The sequence below is a fragment of the Vipera berus genome (assembly GCF_964194415.1).
Source record: "Vipera berus genome assembly, chromosome: 3".
Taxonomy (NCBI): Eukaryota; Metazoa; Chordata; class Lepidosauria; order Squamata; family Viperidae; genus Vipera; species Vipera berus.
Genome location: NC_138204.1, coordinates 38,250,492 through 38,275,175, shown reverse-complemented (window position 1 = coordinate 38,275,175; position 24,684 = coordinate 38,250,492). Strand labels below are relative to the sequence as shown.

Sequence of the window (24,684 nt, the reverse complement as noted above, 5' to 3'; positions counted from 1 at the left end):
GACTTCAACTCCCAGAATTCCTGAGTCCCCTGGCCTAGGGAATGCTGAGAGTTGAAGTTTACACATCTTGAATTGCCAAGTTCGAAAACAATGGTTTAGAATCAGAATGTAAAAGAGAATCTGTAGAACAGTGGTGCAAAGAGTTTGGCCCATGTTATGCAGATACATAACACCTGTGTTCCACTTGTAACAATGGATACTCCCCTTTGCCAGAGTTACAGTTGTGAGGAAAAAAAATGAAATTCACTTGTGCATTTATGGTGGCTAGGGAAGATTTAAAGAGCTAATAGGTGTTTTAGTGGTGCAGTTATCTGAGGTACCATTTTGCCTTCCTCCCAAAATAGCTCCTTTCTCCATTTCCTTTGGGAGAGTGGTTTTTGACATGTCACATGACCTTGAGTCAAAGAAAACTTACTCCCCTCTCCCAGAGGAATGGGCTTGTATGCAATGGAGACAGAGAGCATCATTTCTTCTTTTAATGCATCCCTCCATTTCAGTAAGTCTGGGGGCCTAACTGCAGGTTATTTTTGTAGTCAATAGTGCAGCTCAGGCTGAACTCTGTAGCATCACTTTTCTCTTTTTATATTTAAAAATATTTTATAGTCAGGGCTTGACCTACTGACATATTACATGGTTACAATATTTACCTTTTTTTCTCCTTTTTTAGAAAAATGAATGAGACAAATGAGATTTTTCTACAATAAAATGGGGATTAGTCCCAAGTTACTGGAGTGCTTTGCAGCTGAAGTAATATATTGATCTTTCTAAATGGGTTATGTATAAGATCAATTACCATGGAGTTTAAGGGCTTATCCTCTGCCAGACTGTCCCATTATCAGATTGCCAGCAACCATCTTGGAAGGGCAGGAACAGACAATACCACTCTCCATTTACCCATTGTGAACTCATTCTCTGGATACTTTTCCTGCTCCACTCAAAGCAGACTTTTATTTCTGTCTGTTCAAACACTGCCGATTTGCCTGCTGTGCTTAATTTTCTTCTAAGCTAGTTCCTGCATTTCACTTGGCTAGAAGTAAAATCACCTCCTCACTACGTTCAAAAGCTGCTAGATTTAATTAGGTATTATTATTATTATTATTATTATTATGGTTATATTGCACAGTCAGCCAGATGTTTAGGCTGGATTTGGCATTTTTATCCCCCATTGAGTTTTTCCCAAAGACCTGGGATAGGCAAATGTTGTTTGATGATGTTAAATGTATTGTCACATTATGTAAGCTGTTCTGATGTTTTGCAATTGACTGATGGTGATTTTGTCAGTGTTGATAGTGTTCAGGTGGTGCTCCAAATGTTTTGAGATTGCACCCAAGGCAGCTATTACTATTAATACTGGTATCTTTTTCCATAGTCTTTCTACTTCTATTTGTAGTTTTTTTCCATGTTGTGATTTTCTGCATTCTCTTCAATTTTGCTGACTTCAGCAAAATTGTTTGTCCACTGTCCAAACTTTTTTGTGTTTCTTATTGACAACTGTTAAGTCTGGAATGTTATGTGTGTGTGAATTCTGAAGTCCTACAGCAGTTTAGCTTCTTCATTTTGTATTATTTTGTACATTTTGTGGTCCACTAGATCTTGCTTGCAGACAAATGGTCTTTTATGCAGATCTTCCAATGCAACTTTGTTGCTACTTTGTCATGCTGTTGTTTGTAGTCAGCCTATGTGATCTTCTTGCAGAAGCTATCTAGGTGGTCCACTATTTCTTCAGCTTCTTTCAAGAGGCAGAATTTACTGTCTGACTCTGTCATCTCAATTCTTGATCTCTTTCTTCAACTTTCTTGTTCTTAGTCATTGCCAGATCTTGTTTTAATCTGATTTGCCTGCTATTTTTGTTGTGTACTGGGCATGCCATATTTTGCCTTGCCATGTCTCTTTTCTATTCTTCATTTGGCCTTTCTTGTAGGCCAGTTTAGTCTTTCCAATAAGTGTCCACAGTATAGTAGCTTCAATGTATTTTCTTTACTGTCCTTCAGATATTTTTCCATTACCTTTTCTTCTTCAACCATTTGATGAACTTGCAACATTCTGCACCATATATTTTCCTTGGTAAGTAGAATCTGTCAATATTGTTGCATCAATGGAGGACATGATTCATTGTCATTATTTTTCTCCTCTTCCTATCCATGGTTTTTAGTTCTGCTCAACTCAAGAAAACGTATCTCACCTCTATCTGGAAAATCTGGAAAAACATGATAATCTGGTTGTATAGAGATACTTGATTGGATAAAAATGTTCCAAATTACATGCAGAGTCTCCATGGGCTGATGAGATTCTTCATTATAGACTGCTTTCTTTATGTGGAAATAATACGGTAGGGAAGTACAGAGGAATTACCCTTATTTCCTTTCAAGTACAACATTTTTTTAGTACCTAGAGATAGACAGCTCTTCGATTAAAGAATTCAGAGCCTGGGAATTTCTTACGTATGCCAAAATTGAACTGGTCCATTCACCTTAAAAAAAAATTCTGGTTGTTTTTGCTAATCTACTTCAGATTGCCTAAAAATCTAATAAACAATCTCTTCATCCCTTGCACTCCTTAATTTTCCATTTCAACATCAGGGGCACTGTGACAAACATGTATTCATTCCTTGACAGAGAAATCAGTAGAACAGCTACTCTGGAGGTGGAATGTTTTACAAACACTGCCTTCAAGTGAATTTGTTTTGCTGCAACAAGCAGCTCTTGAGTTCAGGCACCGGCTGCAGCTTTGAAAATATTTTCAAACATAATAACTCAGGGGGAAATTCTAATAAATGATGTAATAAAGAATCCTGCCATTTCAAAATGTGGAATGTTTTTAAACACAAGAGTACAAAGTTGGAATTTAAAAATGCAAGACAGAAAATCAACTTGTTTTAGCTGTGGTGTTGGAGAAGGCTCCTGCATATTCCTTGGACAGCAAAACTGACTAACAAGCAAGTAGTGGAGGGCATAACACCAGACATGACAAAATCAAAAAACTGTGTCTCACTTATTTTGGCCATATCATATCATGTTTGGAAGAGTTAGTGGTAAAAGGAAACCAGGCCGCCAAAAAACATAGTGGCTGCACACCATCAAAGCTGATACCTGCCAGAATATGGAAGAATTCAAAGAAGTAGTCAAGATCAGAAGATCTAAAAGAGACCTGGCCTATAGAATCAGCAAGACACAAATGAATGAATAAAACCTTCATAATCCTATATACAACTATTCAAATTAACAATTAATTACATATAAAACTCTTTATCTTAATAAAATTAAATAGTTAATTGATGTTTTTTTACTCCATCTGTTATCTCAACTCCATTCCATGCCCTTGTCTTGGTTTGCTTTTCTTGCAAGGCTATCAATTTGTGGCAATAAAAAAAACTGATTGCCAAATTAGAAACATACCTTTTCTTTATTCCTCTGGTGCTAATCCTCTACCAGTTGGAATTGTTCTTTTCAAAAGCTGAGCAACTATTAAAATTTGTACCACTTTGATACTAGCATAAATATAAACCAAATATATTTGATAATACTTTAAAGACAATGAATTACTGTGGAAACAACCAAAAAGATAAAGAATATGGATTGGGCTCCCTTTCTATCAAATATAGTGAAAGATGGAATGGGGATTCTTTTTGAGTCCAAACTTCATTTGTTCCAGAATGATCCATCTTATATTGTTCAACCTTTACAAGAAACTAAAAGATAACTTTGGAGGTCAACCCGAGTTTTGGAATAGGATGATATTAATAATATCTACCTTTATTAATTCCTTACCTTCCCCTACCAGAGAAGAAATTGATAATGTTAACAGAATAATAAGATTGAGGGAACCTTGGAGGTCTTCTAATCCAACCCCCTGCTCAAGCAGGAAGCAAATGGTTGTCCAATCTCTTCCTAAAAACCTCTAGTGTTGGAGCACCTACAACTTCTGGAGGCAAGTCATTTCACTGATTAATTGTTCTAACTTTCAGGAAATTTCTGCTTAGTTCTACATTGGATCTCTCCTTGATTAGTTTCCATTCATTGTCCTGTCTTCAGGTGCTTTGAAGAATAGGTCGACACCCCTCTTCTTTGTGGCAGCCCCTTAGATATTGGAATACTGCTATCATGTCAGTCCTTCTTTTTGTTAGACTAGACACACCCAATTCCTACAATCATTTTTCATATGATTTAGCTTCCAGTTCCCTAATCATCTTTGTTGCTCTTCTCTGCACTCTTTCTACAGTCTCAACATCTTTTTTGAATTGTGGTGTCCAAAACTGGATGCAATATTCCAAGTGTGGTCTTATCAGGGATAAAAGGGCTTAGCAGGGCTGAATGTTGCCAAAGTCAGTAGTGGGCTGGATGAAAGAAAACAAGCTGAAATTAATTTCAGACAATATGGAGATACTATTAGTGTAGAAAATTGGGTTCAGGATTTCTTTTTTGGATTAGACAAGGTTGCTCTGCCCCTGAAAAAGTAGGTCCATAGTCTAGGAATCTTCTTTGATTCTCCACTGTTACTGGTTTCATATCTAGGGAATACAGAAAGGAACTTTTTCCCCTTAATTACACCTAAATCACTAGCTGCCACTCTTCCTGAATTTGCTGGATTTGGCAGTTATGATCACCAACTTCATTATGTCTTGTCTTGACTTTTGCAATATGCTCTGTATGAAACCTAAGAAAATATCTAGAAGCTGCAGTTTATGTAAAACGTGGAAATTACTTTGGTAATTAGTACAAGATACGGTGATTTCATGAAGTTTGCTCTGAAAGCTTTGCACTTGTTACTAACTTAAAGTGGAACATTTTGAAATGTTGATCTTTAAATGGCTCCATCACTTGGAAACTGATTTTCTAAGGAAAAATGCTTCCTTCACTAAGAAAGTTCTCAGCATTTCAGATCTACAAAATAGGCCCATCTGAAGATATCCCTGTTGTCAGAGGTCTCTCTGTCTGACACACATAAAAATAGATTTATCCTGGATTGCTCCCAGGACATGGCACACACTTCTTTAAGAATTACACTTGGTAAAAAAAAGTTACAACTCTTTTATCAGATATAAATGTTAATTAATTTTAATATTAATTTGTTTTAGATTACTACAATTTATACTAGCTGCTTTGAATACTCTTCTTAGCATAAGAATGGAGTATATATTGAAGAACGTAGTAAGATGTAAATGATGATAACAATGTGTAGGATTTAACTGTATCATACAATTGCCATTGCAAATATCCTTCTCTTTTTCTTCAGCCCCACTTCTCTTCTTGTTTTTTTAAATTGCACCTGGATTATTATATCTGCTTTTACTGATTAATTGGAAAATAGATCATTTGAAGATTATTAATATTTGTTTTACTGTTTCTTTAGGTGATATATTTTGTGGCTTTTGTGTATTTTAGTTAAAGTTTTATTTTATAATGATAGTGTACATTATACCTCTCTGATTCTGTGAAGAGAGGACTGTATTCACCATTAAGAGGATAATAAACAATTTTAACACTAAGTAAATTGTATAAACTGGTTTTGATATCTTTGGGATAATAATATGCTTATTACTACCAATTCAGGGACGTGGTGGCTCAGTGGGTTAGGACGCTGAGCTTGTCGATCAGAAGGTCGGCAGTTTGGCGGGTCGAATCCCGAGTGCCGCGTAACAGAGTGAGCGCCTGTTACTCGTCCCAGCTTCTGCCAACCTAGCAGTTCGAAAGCACATAAAATGCAAGTAGAAAAATAGGGACCACTACAGTGGGAAGGTAACAGCGTTCCGTGCGCCTTTGGCGTCTAGTCATGCCGGCCACATGACCACGGAGATGTCCTTGGACAAGCGCTGGCTCTTCGGCTTTGAAACGGAGATGAGCACCGGCCCCTAGAGTCGGAAACGACTAGCACACATGTGCGGGGGAACCTTTACCTTTACCTTTACTACCAATTCAGCAGACTTGCCTTTCCAGATGTTCTGGAGTACATTTCTTATTAGTTCCAGACAGCATGGTCAATGGCCAGTGATATTGAGAATTGTAAGCTAAAATTACTGTGTTTTTTAAAATTGCTATTCTAACTTTAAAAAATAAATATCACATGATGTTCTGACTCTTTTCTTTGTGAAGAAGATGGGGCAAGGCATATTTCTGGTTTATAAACAAGGAACTCCCCGAAACGTTATTGGATTGTAAAGACACATCTGATGTGTGTGTGTTAGTGTGTGCCTGCATGTGTGTGCACACACATGAAATATTTCCAAGTTCCACTTATCCACTTATCCACAGTTATATCTATTTATCATCTGAAGAGTAACTTCTGGGTTAATATTCAGTTCGTTTCATTGTCTTGGCTAGAACCCCAGTACTGAGCATGTGATGTGCTTTCTGGCTGTAATTTATATCAGGCAGACCTGCATAGTACTATTGTGAAAAACAAATTCTGTCTGAAATTACCCTGCAAATTGCAATGTAATAATATGTCAAATATTACTTGCATCTTTTTGTGATACCTGCAGCATAGCTTATATTTGACAATCAGTGCGAATCTGAGGAATGAAAGAGACATTATAGAAATGGAACAGACCATTGGAGTTAGAGCTCTTGGGAAAAAGAACATATTTATCCCCCCCAAAAAAAATCCAATGATTTGTCCCTAATCCCTCAGAATATGACAATGAAACCTGACAAGCCTGCTAAAGACATCTTAAATCCCATTAAAGATGTAAAACCTCTGACATGGTTGAAATATTTAAAATGCAAAACAGCTTCAGGTAGATACTGACAGGGAATAGGTCAACATTAGAGAAAGGCTGGCAAAGAGGATTTTAAGAAATAATTATTAGAAGCTGGAAAACATACCTATTTAGCATATTACCGTATCTATGCAAGAAAAACTTAGCAAGACCTGTGATTTTTAGTATTTTGGCATCCATTATTAGTGACAGGACCTTAGTTATCATACTTTAATATCGTCACCAAGCCTTTAAGACTGCAATCAGAGTTATCAAATATTAAAGTTATCATGCAAGGACTAACATGTTGCTTCTTTGTTACTATTTTGAAAAGGGATATCCCAACTGTTGACTCTTTGTGCTACAGTTCAGGATTTTATATGGAGTAAAAGCTTATCAACATTTTTTTCACTACAGAAAGAAAGTCTAGATTTACCTGTATACCTAAATCATAATGTATCTGTTTGTTTTTGGCTTATGTTTGGCAGAGCTATCCAGCTGTGGTTCTTAAATCAAGTGCTCCCTAATTGGGGGGCTGGGGGGCAGATGGACTATGTTAAATTTTAAGAACAAATTATAGATGCTCTAATGACACTGTGTTGGATGTAGATAACCACAAAATAAATGAGACAAACTGTTCAAATTATTCCCTACCACACTTTCAACTACCCAACTCTATCATCTGAGCTTAGCTCTTTTTTAATTTTTTTCCAACTCTTCTATTTTTTTTTATTTCCTGAGAAGGTCTCTAGAAATAATGTAGGACTGAGAAGCCTTATTGCAATGAAAAACTTACTTTTTGAATCATACTTACTACCTATTAAACTTTTTTTTAAAAAAATCCAAACTATACATATAAAATGTGATTGACAATAGAATCTAATGGACTCAAAGACATTCCCATGTACAAGTTAGTATCTGCAAGGTGTTATAATAGGAGCCCAGGCAATAACTCTGGATAGATAAACTATGTGCTAGCAAAAGCATAAAGAGAAATGTAAAGACCCTGTCTTCACTGCACTCCCCCAAATAACCTGATCATGAACATTATCCATCTGGATCATTATGTCAGCAAATTATTACTTATCTTAATTAATAACAAAAATTTTTATTAAAAGGTCTTTAAAAAATCTTGAACTTACAGCTAGCCCCAAAGTGCTTTTTCACAAGGCAACTGGACTTTCTTGTTTTTCTTTGAAGACGTTTCGCTTCTCATCCAAGAAGCTTCTTCAGCTCGATAAAATAAATGCATCACGTGTTGTAGAGAGAAAAATGAAATGCATTGCATTGATATAGTGAAAGATTGTAATTTAATAGCAGGAAAAGATCTAAGTTACTACTACTGTACATACTGTACAAATGTTAACGTGTTGAAACATGAATTATGACATGAAATTGTTGAACAGCACATATTCACACTAGAGTTCAGAAAAGCTTTAAGAATTAAAAAAGGGAAAATGCTTCTGTAAAGGTGGCATACCATAGGCTGTCAATATTCATAAGCTGGCAAGATAAGACATTCATGCATATTTAATCATTATGATCCTCTGAATACAGTGTGTGCCAGGGCCCATGAAAAAACAGATTACTTCCTGGGTTGTTTCCACCTGTAATACTTAGTTATGTAACCCACCCACTTATACTTGTCTTGGGTAAGTTAAAGAACAATATCAGTCTAGCAGAGACGTAACAACGTAAATAGCCAGAAATAATTCTTACAAAATATGAAAGAAGTGACACAAATGAAATGGGTATTTTAATGATGATAATAAAGAGGGGATAAAGAGCAAAAAGAGAGAGAGAGAAAAGAAAAATGTAACATAGAATTGATACACTTTCATAGCATAGCTTCCATGCACTTTTTTAATGTCCAAGTTTTCAAAGCCTGAAACATCCATTAAGGTTGGTATGATCATGTAACATTGACAGTATGTCGCTTTGATATCCAATGATAGATGTCACATTTCCAAAGGGCTATAGATAATTAACAATAGGTTCAGAGCATAACAGCCCAAATGGTAAAGTGTAAAGTTTCTCTCAGGCCAAGCTCAACTCCTCAGTATTTTAGACATAGCAGGGAAGAGAACCTACCTGCCTTTCTCAAAACAGCTAAGCAAGATTACTACTTAGAGGGAATATAAACAGGAAATCTTATAGGAAGCTAAAAAAATTAACCCTGAAAGAAGATAATAGTAAAATTCTGTTATTTACAAAACAAACAAACCCGTTGATGCATCATGCACTCATTGGAAAAGTATTTTGTCTTAAGGAAGATTTTAAAATAGGTTCCGTATACAATAAGTTCAAATATCATGCTTTTTTCTGTTGCTCCAGACAATTCTAAGTTTTAAAAAAGTTACATTTTGCTTAGACAGATAAAATGAATTGCATAGATGGGTAGATGATTCTGCCTTTCTAAAGATTTTCAAGCAACGATTAGACAGCCATCTGAAGCATCTCTGCTAAACACTCATTCTGATATCCTAGATCTCCCACTTTCAATGATATGATTTTTTTACCAAAAGACTGTCCCACTTATAATAACTACCACTCTTTTACACACCACGGCGATTTTCTTAATAAGAAACTGCAACAGAGAAAGTATATTATGCTTCTTTCTCAGCAACCTGGTATGTGGTATCCTTCATCTCATTATGAAAAAGAAATTTGTTAGGAAGACTATGAAAACTATGTAACATAAGACACAGAGTTGGTATTGAATTATTAAAAAAATAAAAAATCTGAATGAGATTTCAAGTGAGAAGACTAAAACAATGCAGAGTTCAGTTTACAAATTCAAAAATGGATGAGATCATACCATCTTCTGTTAAAGACTTCATTTCTATTCATGTACTTATGTTTTTTCCCCCCTATGCAGTATTATACTTTCTTTTTATCAGCAAAGTGCCAATAAATTAAACTTGAGCTAATTGCTTCTCTGGTCTTTGGCCACAACCTTTTTCTGTCATTAGAGCTTCTATGAGTATATAGGAGATAGAGTTTGATCTGATGCCCTACTCTATACAATTTTGCCTGAAGGGTATTGTATACTAAAGTATCAAAGATTTAGAAATGACACTTCTTTGGCTATAACTTCCATTAATATTTCAAGTCAAACTACCCCAATCACTTCATAAGAATTTCCCATTGAATTATGCTTACAAATCTATTGGGTCTCAAATTCCCAGATTTCCCTGCCAGCATGGCCAGTTAATTAAGGATACAAAATATATGAGTGTCCTTTCTTTTGATAATCCTATCTAGCAGATTTGGTCTATAAAAAGCTGTTCATATGATTGTGTATGTCAGAGGGAAGATGCACTTTGACTCATTCAATTTTTAGACTACACTATAGGCTTTCTTTAAGCCAGGAGCTTGTTGTCTTATTTCTAATGTCCTGAGACTGCATATGGCGAGTGTCCAAAAGACATGAGGATTTTATTTGTTCTTGCAGAAATCCTGAGGGCTTCATTATTGCCTGTTAGAAGCAGATAAGATGGGAAGCAAATAATTACTAGGATTTTCAGTATTTTTTGTGCTGGATTTGGGGTTGGGGTGTGTGTGGAATTTAAATAGAATCTTATAAATGTCCTTAGCATTTATAGGGAGCATCCAGCAATTTATCGTTTTATGATGACCTCCTCAATTACTATTTTTAGAAGGATACAGAAAAGCTACACTTTTGTTAAAATTGGCAGAGATTTTTTTTCTATAATCAAAGGAGAACCTGAGACCAGAATCATCAGATGCCTGCCCACTTGTTTACATTGTCTTTTAAGGTACTGTATCCAGTTATGTTAACTTGAGACCCTCTAGTTCTGTTTTTGCTTCATTTATCTGTCAAGTTGTTTATTTTGATCATAGATATCTAGATCAGATATGCCAGTCTCACTGGAAGGTAACTATGAGTCACAGAAATTATGTTCAAATTTCCTTCTGATACTATTCAGATTCAATTTATTGAGAAATTAAAAGTTTCAAATCAACAGCAAGTCTATAAAATATTCAGAACTGTTAAGAAAAGTCACTAATTTTTCAAGCTTTAGAAATACTGTTTCCAATAAGCTAGTTTATTCCCAAACAGCAGATTTACTATATTCAATGAAGTTTTCTCCTGAATAAGATATAGGATAGCCATCTAACAAGAATTCTCTGTAGACCAAAATTGTGGATTATGGCATTAATCTTGTTTCAGTGGAAGAAAGGTAGAGAAAATACAAATTACTGTTATGATGTGAAAAAGAAAAGCATGCTGATATTTTTTCTGTTGATTGCTAAGATTATTGTAGAACAACTTGTTTGATTTGTGCCTCCAGGTCAGTGTCAACGCTTAGTGACCACATAAATTTGAACCACTTGTTTAAACAAATCCAAAAGATTTTCATTTTTTGGTTCAATTAATATTATTTGAATTCATCTGAAATGTCTAGGTGCAGTGAAATATCTAGGTGCAGTATAAGACCTATTATTCCTCACAGAAATAAACATCACTATTACCTTCTTCAGTATGATGTTTCTGAATGTTAAGGAATGAACAACATGGGAAGGAGAATAATATTCTTTTTACATTATATGGGAAAAGCATTACTTTTTGAGGAATATTTTAAATAAAGAATATATAGACAATTGTTACAAGTTGTAATTAATTGACTGTTACTTATTTAGGACCCTTAAAGAATCACATCATTAAATAAAACCACAATTTATTGTAATGTGTGTATGTCTGTGTGTGTGTGTGTGTGTGTGTGTGTGTGTGTTTGTGTGTATTTCAGGGGTTGCCACAAGAAGAGGGAGTCAAGCTGTTCTCCAAAGCACTTGAAGGCAAGGCAAGAAGCAATGGATGGAAACTAACCAAAGAGAGAAGCAACCTAGAACTAAGGAGAAATTTCCTGACAGTTAGAACAATTAATCAGTGGAACAACCTGCCTCCAGAAGCTGTGAATGCTCCAACATTGGAAGTTTTTAAGAAGAGACTAGACAGCTGTTTGTCTGAAATGGGTTTCCTGCTTGAGCAGCAGGTTGGACTAGATGACCTACAAGATCCCTTCCATCATCATCATCATCATCATCATCATCATCATCATTACATGCTTTTGAGGAAAAATCAGTGAGCAAGCAAAGAAGATCCAATAAAACAATAAAACCAATCCAATAAAACATATGCAATGGTTCGTGGTTTCGGGGTGGGGTATCATCAGTACGCTGATGATACCCAACTTTTTCTTTCCACCCCGAACCAACCCAGTGATGCACTCGACGTGATGTCCCGTTGCCTGGAAGCGGTCCGGGTTTGGATGGGGAGAAACAGGCTTCGACTCAATCCTGCCAAGACTGAGTGGCTGTGTATATCGGCATCTCGAATAAACCAGGTTGTTCCACCACTAATGATGGGGGGTGAGGTGTTACCCCCCGTCGATAGGGCTCGCAACTTGGGTGTCCTCTTGGATTCACGACTCAATTTTGAAGATCATATAGGAGCCGTGACCAGGGGGGCTTTTGCCCAGCTTCGTCTGGTGCGCCAGTTGCAGCCCTATCTGGACCAAGATGCCCTACGCACAGTCACCCATGCGCTTGTGACCTCCCGGCTAGACTACTGCAACGCTCTCTACATGGGGCTGCCCTTGAGAACCACTCGGAGGCTTCAGCTGGTGCAGAATGCAGCTGCGCGAGTTGTTATGGGAGTTTCCCGATACTCCCGTGTAACACCTCTTCTCCGTGAGCTGCATTGGCTTCCGGTTGCCCTCCGGGTGAGATTCAAGGTGCTGGTAATGACCTATAAAGCTCTAAATGGCTTGGGTCCGGATTATCTAAGGGAACACCTGCTGCCGGCATCAACTTCCCATCGTCCTGTGCACTCCCACAGGGAGGGCCTTCTTAGGGTACCGCCGGTTAAGGAATGCCAGCGGGTTATTCCCAGGGGAAGGGCGTTCTCTGTGGGCGCGCCGGCCCTTTGGAACCAGCTTCCCACGGAGCTTAGGACCGCCCCCGACCTTTGCTCATTTCGTAGGGACTTGAAAACTGGGGTTTTTGAGCTGTCTGGCCCAGACTGAGGGGTTTTAATTATTTAATTAATGGGGTTTTAGTTAAGTTCAGGGATTAATTTAATCTTAGTTTTAATTGATTTTAATTGTATGTGATGTATTTTAACTTTTAATTTTCCCTGTAAACCGCCCTGAGTCCTACGGGAATAGGGCGGTATATAAATTTAAATAAATAAATAAATAAATAAATGGAGATGGGGTTATTTTACAATAGCATGTATAAACTACAGAATACTGGAGTGTGTTGCAAAGATATTTGTCATTACAATAGTATTTGAGCTGATATGGTGACTGCTGTCTATATACTGTAGACACCTATGATTTTTGAAAACTATTGAACATCAAGAATCAGAGAATTAATTATAAGAATCTTGAAGCATAAATTTTGTCTTAAGGAATTTTTCACAATGTTGTCAAAAGTCTTCACAAATTTTGTTAGAAGCTTATCAAATGAGGCATATTTCAAGAATTAATCCACTAAAAAGTATCATTCTGCAACTAGTGCAAGAAAATTAAGAGAAGTGAAAGATAATTCTTTGCTAATGACCCACAAATATAAAGAACCTGGAACAAATCTCTATGGTGGATTCTAGTCTATGAACTTATCTTTATCAAAAAATGATTGCTTTTCATAAATAAAGGAAACTTATAAATTTAGGTAGTACAGTAATAAAACATAGTATTAAAATCTTTATGCTTCAAATATTTACTTATTTTCTGAGGTATTCTAAGTATCTACTGAATGTATGAGGGCAATTCGGAAATAAACCTCTATTATCAATGACAGACACTTGCATATATAGAACTTTTATTATACACATTAGAAAACTACATTACATTACTTTTTGCATAATCGCCATTCAAATTGAGGCACTTGTTATAATGTCTGACAAGGTTTGAAATTCCTTAGTTGTAGTCGCTTAGTGCCAAATCTCGGCTTGTGTGTGTGTGTGTGTGTGTGTGTGTGATCAAAAACATCCCAATGGAACTGCTTCAAGTTATTGGGTACTAGCAGTGTGCGGACGAACACTATAGTTTACCAACACCACACCGGAAGTCAGCATGCCCCAATGTTTGTTATGGATGGCTCATTTGAGTTTTAGTAACGTTTCAAAGTAGACTTCTGAACTGATGGTCAAACCACGCTCCATGAACTTCACTAGCAGTACTCCTTTGGCATCTTCACATTTGGCAGGATTTTCTATGGCACCACTGGTGTGGTGTTGGTTCATGATAATGCTCGCCCGCACACCACTAAACGCACCCAAGAACTTTTGAAGCAGTTCTGTTGGGATGATTTTGATCACCCCCCCACCCACACACACATAGCCCAGATTTGGCACTGAACGACTACTATTAAGGATTTTCAAACCTTGTAAGACGTTATGACAAGTGCCTCAATTTGAATGGCGATTATGTCAAAAAGTAATGTAATGTTGTAGTTTTCTAATGTGCATAATAAAAATTCTGTATCTGTGTCTGTCATTGATAACCAAACCGAGGTTTATTTCCGAATTGCCCTTGTATTTCAACTATCTACATATACATGAAGTCCTTTTAGGTACTTTATTCATCTGAAGTTATAAGAAAAGAATCTTCAGCAATCTCTATTCAGAAAACATGGAAGGAAGGAAAAATTAACTATTGTATCTACTTTAGTCTTTCTTAAACTCAACTGTTTAAAAACTGTTTTTAAGAAAAGATTGGACAAAAATCCATAATTTTAAACATATTAGCCATTTTTTCTTGTTTTTTTAAGAAGTTTTTTTTAGTTTTCTTCCCTTACTTTATTGTTTGGTGATCACCATTATCCTAGTGTACATGGGTGCATAAATTGCCACCTGGTCAGGGAGAACGTAACAGAGTTTGGTATCAGTTGGGAAAAGTGCATGGGGATGTGAAAGAGGAACAGCATGAATAAGCAAGTGTGTGTGGGGATGCTAAACAAATCAGGAAGGTGTGTGTGTGTGGGGGTGTGTGTGCATAAGAGATGCCGGGTAGATTGGGCAGGGCATATGGGGTTGTGGGCTGGGTTGGAAAGGATATGTGGGGTATGCAAGTGGGTTGGAGCACAGAGACTCTGGGAAGATTGCATAGGTGGGAGAAACTTAACTGAACAACTTGCAATTTTCCCTTCTGGCTTCTTCACTTATTTATGGGAGGCTGCCAGGGAGCATTGGAAATGGGAATCACATGGCCATGGCTGAACACAGCAGCACTGAAATAACAGCACTGCAGTGGCACAGGAGTGGCCACAATTTCCCCAAATTCCATTCCCACAGGAGTAATGGATCACAGCATTCTGTAATTTAGTCTCTCTGATGTACCTTGGTTCAGTAATTGTTGTTTTATGAGGAACTGTTTCATCCAACTGAAGATTCCAAACAGCAGGCCCAAGAGTTTTAGTACTATATACAGTAGATCAGAGAAATTGCTATAAATAAGCAGTATCTGTTGATCTGCATTTATATTACCATTTCAGAATAAAATATAACTTTTACAGATTAAAATGACTTGACAGTGCATCCCTAATGTCTTGAGATATTTACTATAAGAACATGTTCAGTTTTCTCACTTTTATCGTGAAAGCGTAAAGGAAGTATGTATTTTGTGAGTTATTTTTACATCTGTTGGCAGACCGCCAAATCTACTCTAAATGGCCAGAATGCAGTCAAACTTGCCTTCAATATAAACAAGGCAGATTCAAATCACACAGTTTCTGTATTTGATGCAATTGTACCACATGATACAACACTCACTTAATATTTTCCTAGGTGCTCATGACAATTTTAAATAAATTTCCTCTTTTCAAGCAGCTCTTAGAAAATGATTTTATTCTCAATTAAAATAAAAATCACCATAATGACTTCCTTGTTATACCTGTTTTATATAAGATGGAAAAAAGAGACACTGGACAAGTAAACTTCAGGACAGCTTTGAGTACAGAAAGACTTATATACTGGTTAATCTGGATAGGATTTTATTGCCATGTTTAAAATAAAAAGAAATTAGACATTTTCTAAATCCGTTTAATTTTCAATGGTAAAAAGGGCTCAAGGTTCAAAGCTGATATTGGCAATTTTATTGGGATATGAATTTCAAGAGCCAGTTAGTAGAACTGAAACAATTGTTTTGTTATTGCAGAGAAGATACCTCTTTTGGAATCAGTAACACTACCTGCTCTTCCTGTTTTTAGTCCCAGAAAAGAATGTAAGTATTTGAGCTATTTTGACACACCCATTTACATATGCAAACAACAGTAATTGCACTCTCCTGTTATAACAAAGTTAATTTTTATTTGTGCAGGGATTTTTTTATAATTCTGGAAAGATGAATGTTAAGTATGCAGTGAAAGGATTTTTTTTAAAATCAAAACACAAAATATATAAGGAAACTATTAAAAGCATTACCTAAGCAGACTTATTAAGCTAAAAAAAAGGGTTGTTATTCTTTTTTTATTTTTAAATGTGGAGAAAACCCAAATAGGTGAATGGCAGGATGGACTACATAGTTTAAAGCAATAGGCAGTATGCATATTTGTGTTGACATGTTCCAAGCTGAAATCAGAGTTAAAGGTCAAAAACAAAGTTTCCAATCCCCAGTTGAAGAATGCTACCTTCTTTTATGTACCTTCCAACTCACAAAATCAACAAAATTTGAAACATTAGAAAGTTAAATTATAAGATGAAACCACTGAATTTCCCTAACATATAGACTTTTGCAGATAAAGCCTTTGATCTTATCAACTCATATAACACTGATCAAAATACAAAACAATAAAATAAGATAAAGCATATTAAGAAGCAGGAAGGCTAATATTCTTCCCAAATACATTTATGAAACAGGTTTTATTAAAGATAAGTTGCATTGTCTTTATCGTAATCTGGATAAAAATCAAGAAAAGCAATGATCAATACAAGACAGTTCATGAATCACAAGCAATTGCTTACTTACTGTTTGAAATTACAGCGGACCTACCCACATAACATTTATGGCCATTTCCAGCATCCTGTGGTCACATGACCATGTTTTATGTTTTTGCTGAAAACCAACATTTACTTCTGGTTTTTGGCAAAACTGCCTCATAGTGAACAATTGGCTCACTTAACAATGCAGCTTTCATTTACCAACTGCCACAAAGAAAGCCATGTACAGGTAGTTTTTGACATATGATAGATCATTTACTAACCATTTGGAAATACAATAAATTCCCCCCAAAAGATACACATGACTCTATTTCAAAGTTAAGGCAGCTGCAGCATCCCCATGGTAATTCACCCTTATGACCTAGTAGGGTGTTGCAGCATCCCTCCACCCTGATCTAGCTCTCCCCCTATCCTGCCCCGCCAGGACACCACAGCATTTGGGCCTGCTCCACATGCTTCCTGGAAGCAGCACCATTTTCAGCACTCTGATAATTCCTTGCAGAAATGGTCGCTGATTTTGGAGCTTTCTGTTCCAATCAGCTGGCCACTAGGAGGACATCTCCTGGATCTTGCTAGGCTTTGGGAAAGCCAGCCTCCTGCATGTACAGGCAGCAGCTTCAGGAGGAACGTCTGAAATCCTTTCCCTGCTTTATTCCCTCCTTCCCCCAGAAACTCACATTTCTTCAAAAAAGAAAACAAAGAAAAGGGTGGGGAGGGGGACAGATTTGTATTCCCCCCCCCAAATTAGGTGCTGAAACTAAACTCTCCACCTCTGCCCTTCAATCTGTATCCCTTTTAAAAACCTCATTTACTAAATTTACTGTATGCCTGGATGAGAGTGACAAAATCTGTAAGTTACTTACTGTGATGAGTGACTGACAGGCTAAATACAGGAAGGAAGGAAGGAAGGAAGGAAGGAAGGAAGGAAGGAAGGAAGGAAGGAAGGAAGGAAGGAAGGAAGGAAGGAAGGAAGGAAGGAAGGAAGGAAGGAAAATATTTTTCAGCTTGAGAAGATGATTGAGGGGGTTGAAGGAATTGAAGATCAGCTGAAATTCAGCCGGCTAGAACACAAGACATGCAGCAAATGGACGAGGCAGAAGCTGAGTCCTTGGAAAGCTTTTTGCAGTTTGTCTGACTGTTTTTAATACCCAGCTAAGGCTCCTCTAAAGGCAGTGGGGAAGAGTGAGACTGTCTCTCTTAAAGGTTGTCATCATTTGCGACCATAGTGGACAGGCTCCATTATGGCCATAGCTCGAGGGCTATCTGTATTATCATTAGATGCAACAAAGGCATTTGACAATCAGTGTTGGCCATTCCTATTTTCCACTTTAGAATACATGAATTTGAATATCAAATCTGTAGAATGATTTGAAAGTTATATTAAAGTATTAGCACCATTATTAGAGTTAATAAGTTAATGACTTTATTTATTTATTTATTTATTTATTAATGGGACTTATATCCCGCCCTATCTCCCGAAGGACTCAGGGCGGCTAACAACAATAACATATAACAGAAATTAAGATAAAGTTAAAATTAAAGTCATCTGTGCAATAAATTAAAATTAAAAATTAAAAATAAATTAAAAATTGTAAACATAATTAAAATGCCTGTCAGTCCAGGTCAGCCAGGTGGAAAAGGAGGGTTTTGAGGCCGCGGCGAAAGGACCGGAGATCTTGGGCCATCTGAAGCTCAGGGGGGAGCTGATTCCATAGGACTGGCGCTCCCACAGAGAAGGCCCTTCCCCTGGGGTTCGCCAGCCGACATTGTCTAGCCGACGATACCCTGAGGAGGCCTTCCCTGTGTGAGCGTACTTGCTCAGTATTTTTATAAAAATAGGTACTAAACAAAGATGCCCATTCTCCCAATCATGATTTGATATAGTTATAAATTTAATAAAGGGAAAAAGGCAAAGTTTGAATAGAAACTTTGATATACCATCAATGTTGCCTCTGAGTCATAGATTTTCTCCAGAAAACCTACTTTTTGTCTTCCACAGTGCACCCATCTCTGCTATTATTGAGTGCATCCATTTTATTGCTGGTCATCCTTTTTTCCACCCCACCTTATAGAAGTCTATCAGGGATCCAATAATCCTTGATAGATATCAAGGTATCCAATAATGTATATTGTTTCTTAAGTCTTTTCTCAAGCCAGTTTGAACATTTGCCATCTGCCTTTTCATGTAGGGCTCTAATTCCTGATGGATATTCTTAAGCATTATCTTGCTACCATGCAAAATTAAAGATATGGTACAATAGCTTGCATGCTTTGTTTTGTTTCTTTTCTCTGGTATTAGAATATACACTGATCTATTTTAATCTGCTGCTCACTGTGTCGTTCTACAAATCTGCTGGCATAGTATGGTTAGAACTTTTACAAATTCTTCTTCTGTGCTTACCATAATCCTGTAGATATTCTCATCACTTTCTGTAAGCTTCCACTTGGTAATGATAGGAGTACTGATATAACTTCACTCTTCTGGATAGGGAATATGTTCTAAGGAATATGAACATCCAAGAATATGTATCTTGGATATTCGTAACTCTATAATAAAGAATTTCAAAATTTATTGATTTATCATTTCAATTTTTATAGTCACCCATTTCTAATATATGGTTCTGGGTGGCTTATAACAACAAAAATATGAAACAAAGTAATATAAAATCATATATGCAAAACTATATAAAAACCATATCATACAATATGCAGCCGAAGTATAAAAAAATAAATATAATACTGCTCTACAACCCACACAGATCCCCAAACCTAGTGCCAAACCCACCTCTTTAGGGCTTTATGAAAAGTCAATAGGTATGGGGCCAATCTGATTCCTGATGGGAAAGGAGTTGTTCCAAAAGGCTCTCTTCCTGGGCCCCATCAGATGGTGTTTCCTAACAGACAGGACCTGGAGCATGCCTCTTCTGCAGGATCTAATGGAGGATGGAAGTATCAAACTACAGTGTATAATGCAAAACACTGAAAGAGTGGCAATTTCACAAAATAAATATTGAAGTAGTGATTGTGCAGCACATTTAGACCAAACTCTCTCTACTTATACAATGATTAATTTGTTTTTTAAAGAATCAGGAATACGTACATGTATTTTCACTAGTTAATGGATATAAAGTGGATTATAAATATGTACAAATTAATGAGCAGAAATATAAAGAAAACGGAAGCTACAATTCATAGCACGTTATTACAGACTAAATAATATTAAGAAAAGCACATATCATAGTAGTTAGTATCTGCATTTCTTTTTAAAAAACAGGTATCATAACTAATATTTAACATTATTTTTCTTGTTCTTAGTGGGAAAGATTTAATAAAGAATAATTGTGAGCATTTTTTTCCTTAATGTCACTTCTATACATGGATACTTTGGATAAAATACATATTTTGATTTGTAACATATATAAAGTTTTTTTCTTTTTGAATTGCCTTATATTGCTTTTCTTTAGGATTCAAAGTGATATACATAGCAATTCCTCTTCCACTTTTTCCAAAAACTATCACCCTATGAGGCAGAGATAAGAGATTATATAGATTAGAACCTGGATCTCCTGAGTCGTTCAGCATTCTAATTCACGCACATCACTGAGCAGATTCAATGATGAACCTTGAAATGCAGCTGTACTTTTTCATAACTGCTTGAAAAGAGGGTGACAAAGATACCCAACCACAGAATGCTTTCTGGTGCTCCATTTGCTCTATTGATGGCTATACAATATATCGAGAATCAGACATCACTATGCCTCTGAACATCAATTGATATAAATCGTGCTACTGGGGCACTGCTCTATAATAATAACAACAGAAATGTATTGAATTTATATTCTGTTACATTCCCAGTGACTCTGAGCACTTTCCTTTATGGAAAAGTCAGCTACAAAAAAGCTATGCAGAATGCAGGCACTAGGTTTGACCTAGCCCAGGGGTAGGCAACCTCGGCTCTTTTATGACTCATGGACTTCAACTCCCAGAATTCCTGAGCCAGCCAAGCTGGCTCAGGAATTCTGGGAGTTGAAGTCCATGAGTCATAAAAGAGCCGACGTTGCCTACCCCTGACCTAGCCTATTCTTTACATTAAGTAAATTCCAATGTGTTTATAAGAATACAAGGAGAGTAGGGTTTTTGTTTTTACAAAGCAGCTCAAAGGATGGAAGTCGGCTGTCCTGCTGAGATTTCCGCCTTCAACTAGATACATTTACTACATATCCTAAACCCCGGGCCTGGTCCAGGGAATTCAAGAGAGTTGTAGTACAACACAAGAAGAGTACTACTTGGAAAAGGTTGTGCTAGCGCAGCGGCTCTGAGCCAGCTATTGGCACTAAGGCTAGCAGAACAGCGGCCCCTCCTTCTTATCTCTTCTCTTCCCTTGCCCGAAGGAGGGAGAAGAATATAACAGAATCAGCCGCTGCGGTCCGCTCGCCTGATTGGAAACGGGGCTCAAACAACGGTCCAGAGAGAATGGACTGCCGAGGGGGAGGCTTGTTCTTCAGAAGAGCTTGCAGGCGAAGGCGAATGATGAATAGCCTCCATTTGCTCACCCGCTATCTCCGGGCACTGCAGAGGACGAGCTGCACGACTTGGTGCCCGGCTTTGGGGCACTAAAAGTGCACTCTCTCTCCCTGTACCTCCATTTTCTTTGTGGGTACAATCTTCGCTGGCCAGAGGGAGGGAGGGAGGGAGGGAGCGCGCGCGCGGACACGTGGTGTTAAAGGCAGCCACAAGGAACGACCGGTGCCTCCCTGCGGCCCGCTCTCTCGCTCTCCGGGCCAAAGGGATTAAGCTTTATGGCGCGCGGAAGGAGGCGGACAGTGCAGCGTCAAGGGCATGAGGAGGGCCCTGCAGGATGCATGTTGAATAAAACTGTGTTGGGTGGAGCAGTCAAAGGAGCAGTTATAGCGTTGTTCTGTGCTTCGCTCGCTTAGAAGTTCTACGTCAGGGGGTCTTCAAACTTGGCCCTTTTATGACTTGGGGACTTCAACTCCCAGAATTCCTCAGCCAGCAAAGCTGGCTGAGGAATTCTGGGAGTTGAAGTCCCCAAGTCATAAAAGGGCCAAGTTTGAAGACCCCTGTTCTACGTCCTAACAAAGTCCCAGTCCTGAAAGTTCTGTGTTGTTGTTTTTTTTGGTTTTTTTTTTGGTCGTCACTCCATTTAGCCCCGCCCGTGAACTGCCGGGCGGGGCTTAAACACAACGCCAGGGGAAAAAAAGAGGTGTTGCCAATGAAGGCAAGGGGGCGTGTCCTTATCGCCGCGTTGAGGGCGCCAGTTGGGAGGCAGTCGCGGCCGGCGGTGGTAGAAGAAGGTGGGAGGGTGCGCGCGCGGACGTCTGGTTGGCCGCTCGGCCAACCGTCCGTAAGGCGAGCTCGGCGGCGGCGGCGGCGGAGGAACAGGGTGGCGCGCGCGCGGAGGGGCGCCCATGGTGCGGCCTCATGTCTAAGACGCTGCGGAGGAAGCGCCACTGGCTCAGCAAGGTGCAGGAGTGCTCCGTGTCCTGGGGGAGCGGCTCCGGCCCAGACCCCGACCTCCTGCGGGGCGGCGCCGAACGGGGAGAATTCCCTTACCTCGGGGGCCGCCTGCTGACGGCGGCCGACTCCGGCGGCGGAGCCGGGTCTGTTTTGCTTTCAGGGAAGCCCCCTGGCCCCGGGGATGTACTGCTGGAGGTAAACGGGACCCCGGTGAGCGGCCTCACTCACCGCGACACCTTAGCCGTCATCCGCCACTTCAGGGAGCCGGTGCGCCTCAAGACGGTGCGACCAGGTTAGTGCGTCCGAGCGAATGGTCGTCGGAAGTGTGTGTGTGGGTGGGTGGGGGGCCGATTCTTTTTCACCCCTTTTCTTTCTCTGCGAAAGGGGTGGGAGCCAGTCCCGAAGTCACCGCCCGCGGCTCCACCCCGCGCACCTGCTTCTCTTCCCCCCCCCCACCTCCATTGTGGGTCTTTCCCGGTCTTAACTGTCCATGTTTTCCAGTCCTCCTCTCGTTCTTCTTGATCGCGACTACTCTCTTCTTCTCCGCCCAGAGCACTCCTAGCCACCCTTAGCACCACCCAGAGTCTTCCCCCACCCTTGCTATTTGCCAACAGGGTAACGTTTTCTCTTTTATCATTCCTTCCCTTTCTACCGCTTCTCTCACCTCCCTGCTGCAGGATGTAGCTTTTGCAAATTTTGTATTTCTCTGAAGACTAACCTATCCTATCTTTCTGCCGTATCTTTTATCCTTCAGGGCATTCATCACTCTACAATGTGCCACCTTTCTTCCTTACTTCCAGCAACGCTCCTGCCCGATTTTTCTGGGTTGTCTGTCTCATTTATATTCCTTGTCCTTTTTACACCTCTCTCCCACCTATTGTTTTCCCGTTAAGGTAAATCTGACCCAGACACTGTCACCCCTTCTGGTACATCTGCTAAATCCCTTCCCTGAACAGACCTGGCCCTTCCTGTTTACTCCAGTATCTATCTTCCGCTCCAGTGCTGGTGTGATTATTGAAGTCTTTCCATTTACAAGAACTGCTTTAAACCTAGAGTGGTTGTTAGGCTTTGTGGTAGCCAAGGACCTTAATAGCTTTTTATGTGGTTTGCTCCATTAATGTTTGGCTATACAACCTTAGGTGTCATCATCAACCTAGTGGCTTCTTTTCCCCCTTTAATGGTTTAATTATCCTGTGTAGAATATTGGCTTTTGGCAGTATAGTTAATCAAAAATATTTAACCGTGAAAGCTTTCTGCTGAAACAAATAGTTAATATTTGAGATGCTAATGCTGTCTTTTCTGATTAGTTGTAGTTAGGTTTTTTTTTTAATTCCTCCAGAATTGATAAGAAAAAAACAATTACTTTTGCATGGTAATGTATCTTTTTTTAAAGTGTCTTTTCCAGGTATTCTCAGTGCTAGGGAGAAGGGGGAAGGGAACAGTTGTAACTCAACTTCATGCTTGAACAAACAGGTTTTTGCATGCTGCATCTGTGGTGTAGACCCTGCAGCCCTTTTCAGTAAAATAGATTAATATTACATGGCTCATAACCTCACTTCTGATTTCTTGTTTTGTTGAGCTGATTTTTTTTTAAATCTGTGAGGTAATAACTTGTGATTAACCTTCTGTTTTAACCTTCCCTGCTGTTTTCATAATCTGGTGAATTCTTAGCAAATCTGGTTGTTTGTGTAGGTTATGAAAATGAAGTTTTCAGAATACCAGGGTTTATTAAAACATAATATTAAAACTATCCTTGGGGATAGTGATTGAACATGACAGTTATTAAGGTCATTTAGGTTGCTTACTTATTATTGGAATTCACTGTTTCTTTGGATAAAATTTGCACATCTGCAGAACAGTAACAAATACCAGAGAAAAACTCAGTGATTCTTCATTTCATGGTCAATTGAAGAATAAATTATCATTGTTAATGGATGTATTTGTTTTAAATTTCAGGCAAAATCAATCTTCTTAAATTTTAGGTTAACCTTTTATCATGGATGTGTTGCTAACTGTAATTTTATTTTAACATTCCTTCTCGCTCTAGAAAACAGTATAAATCAAATTAAACTAAACAAACTGTTGTAATCTATATAAACATTTTTTTCAGAATAAAAATGATCTATTGACCTGAAACAAATACTAAACAGTATTTTGACCTAGCAGCTTTTATATGAACATTATTCTGTGTTATAAAATTATTTTGCATTATAAGATAATGTCTAATTTTTTTGCCTTATATTTTTTAAATTTTCGGTATAAGTTGCAAATCTTTTTATATTGATACGGGGTAATTAACAAAAGCTAAGAATATCTAAAATAAAAACCTATATTGAGTACATAAAGTATAGTTGTGTCTTTAGGGCAGCAAGCTAAATTCTCTGTTTAATTTTAATGTTTTACACAATGTAACTACTCAGCTACTGCTTCTATTTCTTCTGAGATGGAAACAAAAATTAGACTTTTACTTATGATGTACTAATAGCTTGTAAAATTAAGCATTTTGCTTTACTTGTATTTATAAGTCTTCAGATTGACATGTGAT

The 24,684-nt window shown here is 38.1% G+C and overlaps 1 protein-coding gene and 1 long non-coding RNA gene across 4 annotated transcripts in view; one reads left to right on the top strand and one right to left on the bottom strand.

Annotated features, from left to right (window-relative positions):
- Positions 1–22,640, bottom strand: part of LOC308665747 — a 57,618-nt gene extending 34,978 nt beyond the window's left edge. Inside the window, exons 1-3 of the long non-coding RNA XR_014025949.1 lie at positions 22,368–22,640; positions 19,447–19,594; positions 19,063–19,208 (exon numbers count right to left, since the gene is read on the bottom strand). This is a non-coding gene — a long non-coding RNA (uncharacterized lncRNA). The remainder of the gene's footprint in view (positions 1–19,062; positions 19,209–19,446; positions 19,595–22,367) is intronic.
- The window catches only part of MAGI3 (membrane associated guanylate kinase, WW and PDZ domain containing 3), a 115,567-nt gene continuing 112,703 nt past the window's right edge, over positions 21,821–24,684 (top strand). For all 3 annotated transcript variants that reach the window (XM_081323921.1, XM_081323920.1, XM_081323922.1), the window contains exon 1: positions 21,821–22,431. In XM_081323921.1, coding sequence (XP_081180047.1) covers positions 22,104–22,431 — 328 coding nt within the window. In that variant the 5' untranslated portion in view covers positions 21,821–22,103. The remainder of the gene's footprint in view (positions 22,432–24,684) is intronic.